The following is a 17,986-nucleotide window of genomic DNA, read 5'->3' as shown; positions in this document are numbered from 1 at the left end:
TGGTGGGGGGGGGGCGCGTGTGGACAAGGTAGAGCGCAGCAACAGCCATCGGCATCCGCGACAGACAGAGAGCGCTGGGCTCAGCGCGCCAGGGCACACAGCTCGCCCGCCTGTAGCGTCATCACCTCCTTTGTTCGGCTGATCTCCACCTCGACGGCCGTCAATTCACCATCAGCACCACGAACGCGGTTGCGAACGGTGCACATTTCACCTCGCCGGCTCCCCAGTACCACCATGGCACGGCCACCCTTCTTGGGGACCACCGTCTCAAGCCCGTCCACCCCTATCAGTTCTCGAGTTTCAGCCGTGGCTGCTGTCGGCTTACCGCAGTTGTGGAAGCTCCTGCTGCCACTCTCACCGCCGTCGCTGCGGCCTTCCTCCACCCATTCCGCCAGCCGGACGCGGTTCTCGCTTCGCTGCACAGCCTTGACGACGCACTTCTTGCCGTACCAGTCGCCGGCCGCCTCCGTCGTGACACGCACGAGAAGACGCGGGATCACCCACCACGCGGCAGCGGTGACTGACGGCGGTGGCGGGAGCGCAGGTGACGGCACGGAGGACGGCATCACGGCTCCGTTTGGGGCCGACGACGTGGTCGGTGACGACGCGTTGCTATGAATGATGGTCACAGGGCGACTTGATGGATCGGCTTTCCACGTCGCGTACATTTTCCGCTCCACGTACCCTGCCGGCCGCACCTCGAAGAAGGATACCTTCGCGCGTGTGCCGTCCAGGAAGAGCGCCTCGATACTGCGTCCTTGGTAATCCACCCGCGTGACCTCGAAGAGCAGGCGCACCATATCAGGGGTGAGTTTCCGGCCATATTTCTGCTCCTCGGAGGTGAAGGTGGCGGCGCTCTTGAAGTGACCCATCGCTTTCTGCGCAACGTCCTTCACTAACGAGCCGGTGGCCGACGCACCGGCCGCCGCCGAGCCGGTGGTGAGGGTGAGGGCTGCGATAGATGGAGTGGCAGTTGAAGTTGTAGGTGAGGAGGCGGGCGCACTCGCCACTGCGCTGCTCGGTGGTGGGTCTGTGCAGCTGAGAGGCTTCCGCAAGGAGAGAACGTCGCCGATGCGCACCTGATACCCTTCCATCGTGTCATGCGCCGCGTTGGCCGTACTCAGGAAGCCGCCCGTGCTCAGTGGTACATACGCGTGAACGACCTCGAAGTCAGCAGATGACGTCGGTGTGGGTGACGTCTGGGGTATCATCACGTTTGCCCTCGTTGCGGCGGAATGAACAGCGGAGTCGTGGCCGCTACTTCTGCGGTCGCCGGACGTGCTGAGCGCGTGCATGCGATGCAGCAGCTGCAGACCAACCCGAGACGGTGCTGCACTACCGCCTGTTGTGCCGATGTCGCTGGTGGAGCCAGTGACGGGGACACCATTGAGGGTTCTCGCTAGGGAGGCGGCGGACGCCGTGCTCCACACCGCATCCTCACCGACGTCTTCATCGTCCGCTTCGTCGTGCGAGCCACCTTCGCCACCGAAGAAGAAGTCTGAGCTGCTTGATGGGCCGACAGACGGCGCAGCAGCGCGCGTGGCCGATACCAGCGGGAATGCAGTTCTCCTCTGCGGTGCTCCGTTTGCTTGGTTCGGCTGCCGCATGGGCCCTGCACCGACGACAGCGGCGCCCCCGTTGCCACCATAATCATCGTCATCGCTCGCGTACCGCTCCAGCTCTCGCAGAAAGCGTGCGCGCGCGCTTAGCGTTGGGGCGTCGTGGATGTGTTCTCGGGCACCGACATGGGCGCCGCTGTCACGCTTCGACTGCTCTGAGGCGAGGCGTTGGTGCGGCGGAGCATCGTCGCTTGAGCTCATGGCAGACATGCACACGCACACACTTTAGCTCTCACTTGTTTCCTTGGAATGTGAAAGGGGGCCGCTGGGGGTTCAGTGCGAGGAGAGGAGGAGAGAGGGGTGGCAGTTCGAGTGCACTGTGCGTGCGCGCGTGTTGCAAGAGCAGATACGCAGAAAGAGAAGGTAGTTGGAGAGGGGCAAGCCCGGGGCCCGATGCCGCCCCGCCAGCGGTCAACGAAAACTCCATCAGCGGCGTAGCATCAGCGAAGGCCGCCCCTGTTTTCGTTCTCAGCGTCGTGTTCTTTGTTTTGTTTAGGCATGGCCGGCGCACGTGCTGATGTCCGTGTCCACACGACCACAAGCACACGTGCACATCGACAGGGACACATCCAGAGCCGCACACAATGAAGAATCCCCCCGCCTCCGTGATTGTAACGGGACTGTCACTCATGCACGAGGAGGAGCGGGAAAGATCGTGCAAGGGAAGAGGGGCGGCGTACGCACGCACACGCACACATGCCAAAGGCACGTGCTGCGTTCACTGCCATACTCTCACGAGTAGGGACTGAACGGTGCTGAGCGGCCGCAGCCACCACCAGCACCACGGCCGAGCCCGTCGCCGCGAGTAGCGCCTGTACCCCGGCCAACAGAGTAAGGAGAGAAGCCCCTCCCGCCGCGACCGTGCATTCCGCCACCGCCGCCTCTGCCGCGGTACGACGACGTGCTACGACCACCGCCGGCGTCGACGCCACCACGGCCGCGGTCGGTACTAAAGTAGGGTTTCGAAAAGCCTTCACAGTTTCTGTTGAGGGGCAGTTGATCTGGTGCCTGTGTCACCTGCATATACTCAAGCGTTTCAGGGTCAACTTCGCGCAGTGCGTTGCGGATGACGGCCATGTTACGGCGGTGCCGAATGTAGCGCGCCTGCTCCTCCCCCGACATGTTCGGATTCGGCATTCGGTACCGGCGCGGGCCGCCCCCTCCACCAGGTCCTCCCCTCCCGCCGCCCTCTGCGCCGCCACGGCCACGGTACTGCGAGAAGCCTCGCCGCTGATCTTCTCGGTTGTACGGCGCAGACGAACACGATGGCGCAGGGGTGCCTGTCGCCTCCTGAAGGCCGGCCAGAGTGTATCGGCCCGGTGACGGTGCCTCGAACGCATCCAGCGAGAAGACGACGCCTAGAGCTGTTTTCTGCTGCTCGGCGAGAACCTGACGCACCTTGGCGTTGCGCTCCTGCTCGTATACCGTTTCTGCGCGCGGCTTGGGGTTGATGACTGCTGGGCCGCTGTGTGTCGGGGAGTTCAGCGTGGAGGGCACCGCATTACCGGCGTGGTGGCCGACGGCGTGTGACGACGCCGGCTCACGTCGCTTTGACGCAGGCACGAACGTCAGCTCCAAGTCCTCGGGCACGTCGTCATCCTCCTCGTCCGACATGCGAGCAAGCATGTCGTACGCCGACCTGCCGTTGGTGTTCATTGTCGGCTCTCTCTCCAGGCCGGCACGCTGGTGGAGGGAGAAGTGACACACGTCCGTCGATCTCGTTGAAAGCCCTTTGGGCCCTCAGAAGACAGCGGCGTCAGAGATGGAGAGGGGGGGGGGCAAGGCTCCGCGAGGACGGCAGCAATGCGGAGGTGTACACGGATGACTCTACCCCGAGCAGATATGTGTGTGTGTGTGGGGGGGGAAGGTTGGGATTGGTGTTGAGCAGGGACTGGCAGAGGAGGAGAATATACGTATATATATATATATATATATATATATATAGACACATATGCACACACACACACACATATATATATATATATATGCGTATACTTGCGAGTACGAGTCGTGCCCTTGCGTTTCTGTTCTCTTCACTTCCTGTGCGCATGTGTGGGCATGTACGCATGAGCGTTGAGTACGTGCATGGAAGAGTAAGTAAGGAGGACACATCGAAGGGCGGTTGTACGATGACGAAATTCAAAGACACCGAGAGGTCTGAGAAGCGCAGCAGCAGACACACACACACACACACAGACACACAGACACATACACGCACAGGAAGTGAATACGCCAAGCTGCTTGAGCAGGAGCGCTTGTCGGGTGTGCGAATCAGTGCTGCTATTTTCCTGCGAGTGTGCGTGTGTGTGTGTGTGTGTCTCGGTGGAGTACAAGCGACACCCTCCACTTCTTTTTCGCATGTTCCAGCACAACGCTCTTTTTCGTTACTACCTTATGGCAGCGTGTGCATTCGCTGCCACACACACCATCTGTTCAATACCAGTCTACCTGCGCCCCCGCCAGCCCTTTCACAAGGGGGCCCCCATCCGCGTGGCGCGAAGCAGCGCGGGACACACGCGCGCTACACCAATGCGCCGACTCTGTTATGGGAGCAGCGCTTCTGCAATCAAACCCTACTCACCACCCACCTGCTCTGCAGGTTGCCTCACAGCAGCGCCCATCAGGCAGGTTGCCACGCCCTGGTGCATCTCCCCGCAGGGGTGGGTCCAGGCTCCTCCCCGCCCGCAGGGCAGCGTGAGGGCTGGGTGAGATGCGTTCAAGTTGCGCTGACACTTCGCCCATCACCTGCATGGCACAAGCGTGAGCACTGCCGCAGGTCGCCCCGGCGCAACGCTACTCATTAACCCAACTACAGACATCAGCAGCAATACATCGCTCTGACCTCCCTGCGCCGTAGGTGCCTGGCCTTACCACCACCAGAGGTGGCTCGGCATTGGCAGGAGATAAGGAGGGGCTGCTTGGCTTCTTCCCACACAGAGAGAGTGTGGTTGGCGCTGGACCTTGTGACACCGCGCACTGTGTGGGCGGTCTGTCCCCTCATTGTTGGGGACTCGATTCCGCTGGACCAAGAAAACGCGATTGTGCCCTTCTTCCTTCAATCATGTCGCGCCGTCATGTCTCGAGAGAAGCGTGCAACACTTAAAAAAATTCCTCACACAGAACAAGCAGAGAGCCCTCTCTCCCCATGCCGACACACACACACACAAGACATGTATGCATATATATATATATGTATATACTTATACATAGATATTTATGTGGTCGCTAGGCCAGATGCTGGTGCCCACACCTGCTGTCTCTGGAAGGACATTTAAATAAATATGTACACACACATATATATATATATATATTAATAGGAAGAGGTAGTGCGAGCGAGCGTTAACCGTCCGCATGCCCTGTTCAAGGCGCGCCTTCACCGCGTGTATGTGTGTGTGTATTTGTGTGTTGTATATATACATATATGTATGTATGTGTGAGTGCGTGGTCTCCTCCTCAGGAGGTGAGGAGAGATGTCCTGCGCTTCAGCGCTTCCCCATCCCCCCCCCACACCAGCCGACATCCCCCATTCCGTTTCAGAACACCCCCAGCGAAGACTTCTTCCCGGGTGTTGCCTACGTAGACATCATCGCGTATGATGAGGCGCCAGACGGCAAGCACCAAAAAAAAAAGTATACATACATATGTATGTACATATATATATATATGTGTATATATGTATATGTGTATATATGTATATGTGTATATATATATATACATACATATATACAGAGGGTTCGCCACCAAGCCCACCGCTTCCACGACCAAAGGCTACCAACCCACCGCCAACCCGACCCATACCTCGGCGCCTAATTCGTTGCTTCGTCCAAACCCACAGCTGACCTCCATTTCAGTTACAAATATAATGCCGCTCTCTCTGCTGGCTGGGTGCAGCTGCTGCTGTGGGCACACACGCGTCAGCGTCGTGCGTGTGTGTACGCCACCCTCTGTGAGCAGATGCGCAGAGCAGCGGCGCGACGACGTTATGTCACACACACACACACACACAGACAAAAGACGTCAACTGCGCACAGACACCGACAACAGAGAGCGAGAAGAGAGAAGGGAGGGTTGGTCCCGCAGAGCAGCAGCAGCAACAAAGTCGCGGTGGAGGTCATGCGTAAAGATGCCCGTTCCTGTGCGTGGTAGGGGGGGGGGAGAAGGAGGTGATGAGAAACGCGTTGTCACTGATGCCGACAAGGAGAAAACACACACGCACACACGACAACAAATAAGAAAAAGGAGGGGGATGAGGGCCCACGTTGTGCGCTTCCACAAGACACGGAGGAGGAAGGGTTGATGGGAGAACCAAACAAGGAAGGAATAGGCATAGAAGAAGTCCATGAGAGACAGAGAAAAACTTAGACGCGCGCACACACACACACACGCACACGCGCTCACAGCGCGCACAAGCTCTGCACGCTCGCAGTTACGCTTCTCCTCCCATCTTCTTTCGATCTGTCTTAGCGAATCAACTCCTTCTCCAGGTAGTAGTTCTCGGGCAAGTAGCGCGGTTCCCAGAAAGCCGTCTTCACCAGCTTCATCAGGTCTGGGCGGTTATCTGGCAGATCCGCCTTGGCCAGCCCCAGCTCCTGTAGCTTCTGAATACACGCCACGGCCACCTCACGCGACACGCGGCGTACCTCCTCAATAGGCGGGTACAGCTGCCCCTTGGCGAGGTCGTCCGGCGTGGCCAGCGTGCTCAGGCAGGCAGCGGCCGCCACCAGCACCTCCTGCGGGATGTACGGCGGCTGAGCAATGCAGCAGCCGAGACCCACCCCGGGGAAGATGTACAGGTTGTTGCCTTGCGATGATTGCAGCGTGCGGCCGCTGACGACTGTCTCAGGGAAGGGGCTGCCGGAGGCCACGATGGCATCGCCGTTCGTCCACTTGTAGGCGTTCGCCGGTACAATTTCGGCTTTGCTGGACGGATTCGACAACGGGAAGATGATCGGATGTGGGCAGCATGAGTGCAGAAACTCCACAATTTCGCGCGAAAAGACGTTGGCGGTGGCGCCGAGGCCGATGAGCGCGGTCGGCCGCACGTAACGCACAACGTCCTCGAGGGTCTTCAGGCTTGCAATATCTGCATCAGGGATGTCGGTGCGGGCCCAACCCAGCTTGTGCTTGGCCAGCTTGTCACCGCGGTTGGTGGCCACCATGCCCATCGAGTCGACGAAGAAGGTGTTCTTCTTGATGCCCTCTTTCTTCACCCCGGTCTCAGCGGCGAGGTCGGCGATGCTTTCCGCCACACCGGTCGCAGCGGAGCCGGCGCCGAAGAAGACGATGCGCTGCTGCTCCAGCGGGATCTTGCTTAGCTTCACCGCCGTGTGGAAACCAGCAGCTATGACGGCGCCGGTGCCCTGGATGTCGTCGTTGAAGCAGCGGTACTTCTTTTGGTAGCGCTCCAGCATGTCGAAGCAGTGGTTGTTACTGAAGTCCTCGAACTGCACGACAGCGGAGGGCCAGGTGTCCTTCACAGCTTCCATGAACTCGTCCAGCAGAGCGTAAAAGTCGGCGTCGCCGCAGCGCGGCTTGCGCAGACCGAGGTAAAGCGGGTTGTTGCGGAGCTCGAGGTTGTTTGTGCCAACGTCCATGACGACCGGCAGCACACGGCTCGGCTTCACACCGCCCGCAGCGACGTACAGGGAGCACTTGCCGATGCTGATGCCGATGCCGTTGGAGCCGAGGTCGCCCAGGCCGAGAATGCGGGAGCCATCGGTGATCACGATGACGTCGATGTTCGTCTTTCGAAGGTTCTGAATCAGCCTCCTCACCTTGCCCTTGCTGGCGACGTCGAGGTACAGTCCGTGGTCCTTCTGATAGAGGTCACCGTAGCGCTGGCAAGCCTCGCCGACGGTCGGCGTGTACACGATCGGCAGTGTCTGCTTCAGGTACCGCGTCAAGATGGCGTAGTAGAGGGTGACGTTTGTGTTCTGCACGTTGCGCAGCAGCTGGTAGCGGTTGATCGGCTCGTTGAAACGGTTCAGCTGATCCCAGTACCGTTCCACCTGATCATCGAGGGTCTCGACAGACGGCGGCAGCAGCCCCTCCACGTTCATGTGCGACCGCTCTGCGGCGGTAAAGGCTGTGCCCTTATTGGTGAAGCGGTTGCGCAGGTAATCGACACCGCGCCCTGGGCGCTTCGACACTTCAATCAGATGCACCAGCGACTTGGCAAACATATTGAGCAAGGTGACGGGCAGGAAAAAGAGGGGTGGGTGGGGTGGTGGTGGGGAGGCAACCAACGAGGGGGCCGGGTTGCTGCAAGAGAAGGGGAGGGAGACAGGCGACGTCGGGCGGAGATGACGTGATGGCTGTGGTAGCCGTTTGTAGGCGCCCTCGTAGATGCGGTGAACGAAGCTCCAGCACACGCGAGACAGAAAGAAAGATGGACCGGGTGAAAAAACAAAAGCAAAACAAAAGATCGATGAGTATGTCCGCGCGTTGCGTGCCCGTTCGCGTACGTGTTGCGGTACTTGTGTACGTCGCAAAAACGCACGACGACTTGTGAGAGAGAAGGAGGGGGGGGGAGGAGGGCGCGGAGGCGGCGAACGGGGGTGGGTGGGGCGGGGGGGGGGCGAAGAGGGCCGTCGATCGCAGCCTGCCGACCAAAGAAAGCGAGAGGAGAGATACTAAGTATGATGGCGATTGGGTTCACGACAGAGGAAAGGGGAGTGAGAAGACGAGAACAACAACAAAAAAAGGGCTTTGTCTGATATCTGAAGGCTTTGAGGGGGTGGATTGGGTGCGCGCGTGCGTGAGTGTTGACGTTCACGAGTCCGCTTGTGAAGGCAGGCAGGCAGACAGGTAGGGAGGCCAAGCAAGAGGTAGAGGAACGAAGAGAGAGAGAGAGAGACATGCAGACTTGTCATGCGTCATTGTCACGGAGGCGTTTTGGAGGATGGGCGGCACGTCCGCCGAACCCTCTAAGCTCACACCCACACACTGCATCTCCATCACGAGGGAGAGATACAAGAGAAGTCAGTGGAGCACGACGATGGGAGAAGGAGAGCGCGAAAAAGGGTGGCGCTTGGGGGGAGGGGAAGGGGGAGGGGGATGCACACAAATCAGCAGAGCAGCTCCTGCATTCCTTTTCTCTCTCTTCCGTGATGTCTTTGCTGTTGTCCCACTGTGCAGCACCAAACAGATCACCTTGCGTCTATTTTCATGCGGAATTCTATGTCCCTCGCTCGCTCTCTCTCTCTTGCAGGTAGGGCTGCGCGAAGGGACGCGGATGGTGCATGGGCCACGTGGCTGCGGTCACCCGGGGCAGCAGCAGGCGAAGTGTGCAGCGACACATGCGCATGACGAATGCGCGGTGAAGACACCGCTGGAGACATCGAATTGGTGTTGTGGCTGTGGGCGTTTTCCGCTCCAACTTGGACGGGGATGGGCTGTGTGACACCTTTCTCAATGCCGAGCAGCGCACACCCTTTTCTTCTCTCTCCATCCCCCATACGCGTGCACACACACACACACACATGCACACATACACACAAACAATAAAATAGAATAAAATAAGAAATAAAAAAATATTTGCTATTCGTTTTCGTTGCGCGCTATCGCTGATTTCTTCGTTTACGCGCGTCTGTCTGTCTCCATCTGTCGCGCGCAGCGGTCCTCCGTTGGTGGCGCGCACAGTTGAGGGATGAGGAAGGGGAGGGGTATGAGGGAATGAAGAGGAATGCAGGGGGAAGAGCGAGGGATGCGGATGACACGTCTCCCTCTTTTTCCTTCAACAATCCTTGTATGCATACGTTCGTGCGTTGTTCTGTACATGAAGAAGAGCAACAAGCAATAAAGTACTTTAGTTGTCGATGTTTTGGTGGCTGTGCGGTGACACCGCAGATGGGGACGAGGCGGGGGGGGGGAACGGGTGATGATGATGGTGGCAACGACGCTGCCGCGGAAGCATTCGCGCGCATTGCCTCCTCTGTAGTTCCTCCCCTTTAGTTTCCGTCTGTGAGCCCAGAAAGAACACCGGCGTAGCGTGCGCTTCAACGTGCGCACTTCTCTGCCACGCACAACATGTGTTCAATCCCAGTCTACCTGCGCCCTGCCAGCCCTTTCACAGGGGTCCCCATCCGCGTGGCGCGAAGCAGCGCGGGACACTTGCATTGCGGTGATGCACGGACATTCAGCCATCTCAGCACGACCTCTGCCTCGAGCTCCACCCATCCACACCAGCTTCCATTATGTCGGTCACCACCTGGTGCATTCCCCATCTGGGTGGCGCGAAGCAGCGTGGGGCGGGTGTGGGGTGCAATCGGGTCACATACGTTGGCACGTTGCCCATCACACGGGTGATACAAATACGTTCACGATCGCGGGTCTCTCCGACGCAACGCCATGCATAACCTGACGGCCAACATCAGCAGCGATCAAACCGCTCTGACCCCCCCTCCCCCTGCGCCGTGGGCACTTGGCCCTGCCACCTCCAGAGGTGGTTCGGCATTGGCAGGGCTATCGTGGATAGAGGTGGTGGGGGCGGCTTGGCTACCCCCCCCCCCCACCTCTAAACACACACGCAGTTTTGACAATAAAGAGAAAAAAAATGAAGCGACGCGCCGCGGGAAGCGAGCGGGGGTGGGGTGGGGCGAGACCGCGCATACACGTAAACGCTTTGGGGGGGGGAGGCGATGTGCGCTGCAACCTGCACCGTGCACCGCGTTGGACATGAAGGGTCTACAAGGCATGCGGAGGAAGAGAGAGCGAGCGAGAGATGCTCAGGAGGCGTGCACACGTGATGCCGCGCGAGAGGAGAGGACCGAGAGAAGCACAAGCTGACAACAACGAACAAAAATAAGTGAAAGAGAGAAAGAATCAAAAGAAGCGAGACGATACGCGCTGCGCACCACGTCTGAAGGACAGCCACGCGCACGCCTGTCCACTCAACAGCAGACATCCTTGTCGACGGTGTCTGCGTCGACCACCACTGAGCAGAAAAGAGGGACTTCATGGAGCTAGTCACTGACCTCTTCGGACGATTCGAGTTCCGCCTCTTCTTCGTCATCGTCGTCGTCGATCAGCTCAATCTCCATCTCGCTCTCCTGCTGCTGCATGGCGGCTTGGCTGGCACACGTGATCGTCTCCTCGTCCTCCTCGAAGGCGGGCTTGTCGACCTTCACGCGGGTCGACACGGCGGGCCCGGCAACCTTGGTGTTATCGCGCTCGTCAGCGAAGAGAAAGGAGAGAAGCGATGGCGCGTGCTTCGCCACGGCGCGGGTAACGCTGTCAAGGTTGAACGAGGCAACGGCGCTGATGTGGCGCCACGCTTTCAACTCATCCATGCGTGGCCCACTCTTCTTCTTTGGCTGGCCCACCTTTCGGAACTGCATCTTGATCTGTTCTGCCTGCTTGCCGCGGCTGCCGCGGCCGCTCGTGGCCAACGACTCGGCGGCCTCGCAGGATGTGCAGCCCAGCAGGTCGTGGGTGTCGCACAGCGTGTCGGCCTTGTATTTGAAGAGGGACTTGAGCTCCTCCAGCGTGAAGTGCTGCTTTGAATCCTCCTGCATGTCCACCACGTTCGCCGACAAGCCTTGCTTGCTCACTTGCCGCTGGTAGATTTTCTCTTCGATGGTGCCGGTGCTGAGCAGGCGATAGATGAAGACGCACTTTTTCTGGCCATCGCGCCACACACGGCCCATCGCCTGCGCATCGTTTGCGGGGTTCCAGTCAGGGTCGAAGAGGATCAGCCGGTTCGCACCGATCAGGTTCAGCCCGACACCGCCGGCCTTCGAGGAGAGCAGAAACACGATCTCCTGCGAGCCAGGCACGTTGAAGTAGTCGACTAGCTGCTGGCGCTTCTTGATGGGCGTGCTGCCATCAAGCTGGAAGTACGCGATCTGCTTCGAGTTACACAGCGCCGCAATGATGTCGAGTGTTTGCGTGAAGTTCGACACAATGACAAGCTTATCGTGCTCGCCGTTTCCCTTCAGCTCGTCGAGCACGAGGGACACAAAATGCATCTTGCTGCCACAGTCCATGCTCAAGCCACCCGGCCTAAACCCCTTCGGTAGCACAGAGAGGGGAATGCCTTGCGATTCACCTGCAGCACTGCTGCGGCCGCGACGGCGGCCAGCCTGCTGTTGCTGCTGCGCCGACGCACCTGCCGAGTTGCCGATCTGATGAGACAGGTGTACCGCGTCGTGGAAGAGATCCATGTGGTTGCACAGCTTCCGCAGGGCGGAAATGAGCACCAGCGGCGTGCACTCGGCAGACTCGACCACGTCGGCCAGCTTCTGATAGGCAAGCTCCTGCTTCTCTCCCAGCCGCACGAAGACGGTGACGTCCACCTTGGGCGGCAGGTAGGACTCATTGATGGACTGCGTGCGGCGAAGGATAAAGCGCTGCGTCAGCACCGAGAGGTAACGCGCGCGATCGCGGCCAAGAGATTTGAGGTGGTCTGGGCATCCCGGGTCGCGGCCAAGGGAGACGGGCTCTTCGAAGACGCGTGCGAAGAGGTCGCGGTTGCCGAGGATACCGGGGTTGACGAAGTTGACCATGGCATGGAACTCGGACAGGTCGTTCTGGATGGGGGTGCCGGAAAGGATGATGCGGTTGCGCGTCGGCAGCATGTCCACCGCCTTTGTCGTCTTCACCTCCGCATTCTTGAGGCGGTGACCCTCGTCGCAGACGACCAGTTCGACAGAGCGTAACCCCGAGAGGCGGTCTATATACTTGCGCAGCTGGTCGTACGAGATGACGAGGACGTCGCCATCGCCGTCGAAGCGGGAAATAATGCGGTCCCCCTTCGGGGTCGACTCGGAGATGGCGAAATGCCTCACTGCCCCTTCGCCCAGCCACTTGTCAAACTCGTTGCACCAGTTCTTCACCAGCGAGGACGGCGTCACGACGAGGCACTTGCGGGCCGTTGGCTGGCCGTGCTTGCCTTGCTTCAAACAGGTGTAGATGGTGGCCACCGTCTGGATCGTCTTACCCAAGCCCATTTCATCGGCCAGGATGGCGCCGTGGTAGCCGAGCATGCGCTCACCCGTGATGCAGTCGAAGAGAAACTTTACACCAATGATTTGGTGCGGCCGCAGCTTGTCGCCAATGATCGGGTCCACAACGACGGAGACTTGCCGACGGCCGTGCACGTCGCGCTTGTAGTCGGCGCGGAACAGCACCACCGCCTTCTCGCGGTCCGGGTCGTGCAGCGGGTGCAGCTCGTCCATGATGATACCGTTCTTGCCCATCTTTGGACGCCCGGCTACGGGGACGACGAAGCCCGTCTCCCCATCCTTGGGGCGACGGCGGAACAGGATGGAGGCGAAGGCGCTGCTGTTGCTGAGCGAGTTGCCGAAGCTCATCCCGGGCTTCCGCGCCTTCGCCTCCTCGGCGGCCGCGGCCTCGGCCTTGGCCTTGTCCTCCTTCACGCGGAGGTCGTGCTCGGAGCGCAAGAAGAACTCGCCGCTGCGGAACGCCTCCTCGGTGAGCGCCGTGATGAGCAGCACACTCTTTGTGCCCACCTTCAAGACGCTGCCCGCCTTCGCACTGTCCACTTCCTCCTGCTTGATCGGGTAACCAGGGTCGGGCCGGTTGCCGTACTGCCGCCCCACGCGGTCATACATAATAGCCCCCAGCAACTCCGTATCGATGATGACGATGCCGACAGATTCATGCCGCGTCGCGCCGTCCGTCTCCACCTGGAAGTACAGCTTGCCATAGGGGCTGACGGGGTAGCGGCTCACCACTTTGTCCGCTGGAATAGCGTCCTCGTTCGCAGCGGCGGCGGCAGCGGTCTCGTGGCCCTCGCTGGCTGCCGCTGCCGTGCCACCTTCGGCAGCCTCCGGCGCACCAGGAGCCGCCTTCACGCCTCCGGTGCCAGCCTCCACCTTGAGCAGCTTCGCAGTGCCGCCTCCCTGGCTTCCGCTGTCCTCAGAGTCCGCGTCCGTCTTCCCTCGCGCTGCCGCGGCAGCTTGGAGGGCCCGCGCGGCCACCGCCTTGGCGGCCGACTCCGGCTGGTGGTAGTCTATCTGGCTGCGCCGTGCCAGCCGGTAAGCCACAAGGTCGTCGTGTGCCGTGCTGCCCGCGCTATGTGGGGTGACGGCGGGGTACATCACCTCGCGCCGAGCGCCAGTGGAGGTGACACAGGTCACAGTCGGGCCAGGCAGATCCACGGTGTCGTCACTGATGTTGCTGGCATCCCCTGAACCGGGTGCCTTGAAGCTGCCGTTGCTGAGGGCCCGCCAACCGGTCATGAAGCGCGGCACGGCTGCAGCCAAGGTGGCAGGCAATAGTGGGTGCGTCCTGGGCTTGCGCTCTGCCGGCGTACCCTCACTACTCATTGTGGGAGGGCGGAACGTGCCGTTGGCAACGCCGCTACCTGCCGCTGACTTGCGCATCGCCGCGCTGAATTTCGCTCAGTGACACGAACACACCTTCCCCCAAAGAGGGCGAGAAGATGTAGATGGAAGGGTAGGAGGGATGGTGGTGGTGGTGGTGGTAGGGCAACTCTGTCCTTCGCTCTGCCACACTCGCGGTGTGTCGGCCTGCGTGTCTGTGAAGCGGGCAGGGGTGATGATGCTGCGCTCGCCAGAGCTGCCCGCACGGTGAGAGCAGGAGCGGACGAGGGAGAGAAAGAAAGGGAGAAGAGGGCGAAGGTGTACACGAAGACAGCGACAGATTTGGCGGAACAACCGGGGGAGGGAGGGGGGGGGAGGGAGTTGAACCACGGAAAGGGGTAGGGCGACGCTGTGATACTGCCAAGCAGAGAGAACGTGTATGTATGTGTGCGTGTGCGTGCGTGTGTGCACACGTACAGAGGCACACGGTGTGGAGGAAGGCCCGAGAAGCAAGGGGAGAGAAAGAGGCAGGGAGGGCGGTTGATCGGTCTGTGGGGACGGCAGGAAGGAAGGAGTGAGAAGCAGAGGAGTAGCGATACTAGGCATGTATGCCATACTATGTGGAGGTGTGTGCGGATCTGCGGGTAGTGCGAGTGTGTTGATGCCCCACCCACCCGTTATTTGGAAATGTGCAACTGCCCCTGTGTGTGTGTGTGTGTGTGTGTGTGTGTGACCGAGTACTGGAGCACTCAGCCACAGGGGGAGACGGGGGTGATAGATGTCTGATGCCCGTCTGCCAGCTGTGTGCCGTGGTTGGTATTGCCACGCTGTGTGCAGATGCGTCTATGTGCGAACTCTAAAAGATACGCGCCTCTGTGCGAGCCGTGCACCACTGCCCCGCTGCTGGTGACTTTGATGTGCAAAGTACGTATGCGTGATGCGTGCATGTAGAGGCCCGAGATGAGGCAGAGGCACGCGGTAGGGCGCAGCGCCGCGTGAGAGGGCAACTGTATAGGTCCAGCCCGCATAGACGGCGTGCGTGCACACTTGTGAGATTCGCGCTCTCGCCGTTCGGGCGTGCTTGTGGGGAGCAAAGGAAGAGCTGCGAAACGCTTGAGACTCAGCGAATCACTTACTCGCCGATGGCCGCGGATAGGTGTGACGAGTGCCCTCTTCCTGCTTTCTTGGCGCACACAACGCCGCTGTAAGAGAGAGGAAGAGAGAACGGAGGGCAGTCAGCGAGGCATGCGCGCGCCGTCACGTGCAGCCGCGCACTATCCTGATGCCCTCAATGTACGAATAAGCGATAAGCGAGAGAGAGGGTGCAGAAGCGTAGAAGGTGAAGAGAGCGACCCGCGGTCGCCTGTGCACACACACGCACACACATACACACACCAGCAGGCACAGCGGCTGAGCAGCTCTGCGAATAGGAGGCTGCTCGACAACGCGAAGCACACAAGCGCTGCCGTTGTCGCAGAGGGAGCGGAGTTGGTGGCGGCGGGGAAGGAGGCCGACATCTTCGGCAGCGCCGCGAAACGTCATCGACTGTCGAACGTCGGGTGAGGAGACTCTTTGGGCGGGCGGGCCAGTGAGCAGAGCGGCGTGTTGGTGGGGCGGCGGCCTCGGAGTTCGGGTCATGTCGACTTGCTTTGGAGGGTCGGTTTGTGCGTGGAGCGGGTCTGGTAGCTGTCGATGAGCGGTTTTGTCGGGGTGGGTGGGCTGGAGGAGGAGGGGTCGATGAAGTCGACGTGGAAGAGAGCCACGCGAAGCAGAGTTCACACATTTGGCTACTTCAGGTAACCCGAGGCACCAAGTCGTCAGCTCTTTGCTTTGTGTTTCTTGGTGTTGCCGTTGCTCGATTTCACGCGAACACGCTCACTGTGTGGCGTGGCCTCTGAGGGCGCGTGCGTGCGCTCGTGTTTGTATGTCTGTGTGTGCACAGCATTGAGAGGATATTGATGAGGGAGCTCGGTATCGGCCAGCGGGCGCTCGCCCCCTCCCATCGCCGACAATGGAGATGAGCAAGCATACAAGATGGTGAGCAGGAATGAGGGGTTCACTGGATACACCGTGTGCGCGTGTGTGCATCTTCCAATGCCTTTACAGCTCTCTCTCTCTCTCTCTCTCTTCCGTCTTTCGTCTTGTTTGCCGCCTGTGCAGCTCATCCCTCCCCCCCCCCCACACACACACCGTATGTATGTGTTGTGCGCCGTGCTGCGACCAGAATCTATGCGCCATCGCTTGCTGCGTGGCGGCTGCTCTGAGAGGCGCGCCATGGCACATCATCATGCTTTCCCGCTTGAGTACGATGCCAACGACCATCATCCTCATCAACACCGCAGCTGCCTGCTTGTCATGAGGCCTGCTTCACCTTCTTGGCCTCGCTGCGCATCTTCTTCTGCAGCTCTTTGCGGTCCATGAGAAGCGTTACGAAGGTGCGGATGGCGGCATCCATGGCGCGTCTCTCGGCACCCGACTTGGTGCCAGCCAGCTCCACAGCGGTGGCCAGGCAGGGGTAGCGCTTGGAAAAGTCGTACACGGCCAGTCGGTAGCGCATGTCGTCTATAGACCGCTGCTTCTCTGCCAGCTCCTTGATGAGGTCCTTCTTTTCAGCAGAGAGGGCCGCCATCTTTTCCTGCGCCTCTGTGAGCTCCGCAGTGGTAGCGGCGAGCTGCGCCTCCAGGCGAGACTGCAGAACCCTTTGAATCTCGACCTCTTCCGCCTTCAGCGCCGGATCAGCGAGGGCGGCAACCGCCGCGGCGTAGGCTTCCGTCGGGCTTGGGTGGGACGCAATCATCGCGCACGCCGTGTCCACGTCCGCCTCTGTTATGCCGACGTCCGTCTGCGTGTGCAGAAAGTGCCCACGCATGCGCTCGTCCACGTCTAGCTGCATGTCATCAATCGCGAACCATCGCCCGCCGATCGCCTCTGGGTGATCCGTGATGTGCGTGTGCAGCCAGCGGTACACCTCGTCCACTCGATCTCGAACGAGGCGCTGCTCCGACGGGTCATCGGCGTAGTACGTCACCGAGCTCATTAGCACCGTCCCGTTTGGCGTTCTCTCTGACACGACAGGGATGCCGTCGCCGGCCTCTTTCTGCATGAACGTGTTCAGTCGGTCCACCATGACAGGGTGGTTGCGCCAGGTGGAGGACAGCACAAGCGTCACCTTATCGCGTCCCCCGAGGGCGGCGATCAGCCGCTTGAGAGTCTGCGCACACCTGCCGCTAAGGTTGCCACCGCCGAAGGTGAACTTCGGGACCGGCAGGAGAACGCCGTCGATGTCGAGGAAGACCACATAACGGTCGCAGAGGCCAGCGTCGATGGACATGATCGGGGCAGGGGGGACATAGAAAGGACACACAAGATGGACGCGTGGGGGTTCTCTTGCGCTGCCACTAGGAAAGACAGTGCGATAGAAACTGTGTTGAAGCGCGCCCTCCACCCTCACTGTGTGTGTGTGTGTGTGTGTATGCTGATGCGCTCGCTACCCGCCACTGCAGGTTTGCTAAGCTTGTAGAAATCTGTGATATGTAGGAAAGAGAGGGGTGGAGAATGGGCAGGGGCGCACACCCTCCCCGTCGCAGAGGATACGACTGGCCGACACATACAACCGTTTGACGGTTCTCGCTGGTGAGGAGGGCATTAGGCATGGGAGGGCATGGTACACGCACACACACATGCACGCACGCACGCTTACATCGAACGTCCGCTGAGTGCCTTTCTGAGCTTCTGTTTTAGTTCATTGACACAGAGAGAAAGAGGAGCGTCGCGGCACCACCCCTCCTTCCCTTCCCACCGCTACACCCCGGCATACGCGTATAAAGTGCCCTGCCCTCGCATCTATATATATATTACATATATATATATATATACACGCCTATGTGCCATGGCGACGGCTCTTCGCCTTCGTGAGCTTGGTCGGGGACAGCGCGGCCCTCCCCCCATCCCTGAGACTATCTTCCTCGGCTGCCTACCTCGCATATGATGGCGAGCCGGGCCACAGAGGGTGCCAAACCGAAGGGGGGGGGAGGGAGAGGACCGGGGCAAGGAGTGGGTGTGCTCTACATCAAAGACTGT

The 17,986-nt window shown here is 60.0% G+C and overlaps 5 protein-coding genes across 5 annotated transcripts; all 5 read right to left on the bottom strand.

The window, feature by feature from the left end:
• Positions 1–80: 80 nt before the first annotated feature.
• Positions 81–1,829, bottom strand: LMJF_24_0790 (conserved hypothetical protein; the record flags this gene model as incomplete). The annotated part of the gene is made up of 1 exon (XM_001683542.1): positions 81–1,829. The coding sequence occupies one exon, from the start codon at positions 1,827–1,829 to the stop codon at positions 81–83; it is 1,749 nt and encodes a 582-aa protein (XP_001683594.1).
• A 522-nt stretch (positions 1,830–2,351) lies between these two features.
• Positions 2,352–3,275, bottom strand: LMJF_24_0780 (conserved hypothetical protein; the record flags this gene model as incomplete). The annotated part of the gene is made up of 1 exon (XM_001683541.1): positions 2,352–3,275. One exon carries the CDS (start codon positions 3,273–3,275, stop codon positions 2,352–2,354), a length of 924 nt encoding a protein of 307 aa, XP_001683593.1.
• Positions 3,276–6,079: 2,804 nt separating this feature from the next.
• LMJF_24_0770 (putative malic enzyme) lies at positions 6,080–7,801 on the bottom strand (the record flags this gene model as incomplete). The annotated part of the gene is made up of 1 exon (XM_001683540.1): positions 6,080–7,801. One exon carries the CDS (start codon positions 7,799–7,801, stop codon positions 6,080–6,082), a length of 1,722 nt encoding a protein of 573 aa, XP_001683592.1.
• A 2,781-nt stretch (positions 7,802–10,582) lies between these two features.
• Positions 10,583–13,966, bottom strand: LMJF_24_0760 (putative DNA repair and recombination protein RAD54; the record flags this gene model as incomplete). Its single annotated transcript, XM_001683539.1, has 1 exon — positions 10,583–13,966. The coding sequence occupies one exon, from the start codon at positions 13,964–13,966 to the stop codon at positions 10,583–10,585; it is 3,384 nt and encodes a 1,127-aa protein (XP_001683591.1).
• A 2,293-nt stretch (positions 13,967–16,259) lies between these two features.
• LMJF_24_0750 (conserved hypothetical protein) lies at positions 16,260–17,237 on the bottom strand (the record flags this gene model as incomplete). Its single annotated transcript, XM_001683538.1, has 1 exon — positions 16,260–17,237. The coding sequence occupies one exon, from the start codon at positions 17,235–17,237 to the stop codon at positions 16,260–16,262; it is 978 nt and encodes a 325-aa protein (XP_001683590.1).
• Between the last annotated feature and the right edge of the window lie 749 nt (positions 17,238–17,986).

The sequence above is a fragment of the Leishmania major genome, chromosome 24, assembly GCF_000002725.2.
Source record: "Leishmania major strain Friedlin complete genome, chromosome 24".
NCBI classification, from domain to species: Eukaryota; Euglenozoa; class Kinetoplastea; order Trypanosomatida; family Trypanosomatidae; genus Leishmania; species Leishmania major.
This window is presented reverse-complemented; position numbering and strand designations above follow the sequence as displayed.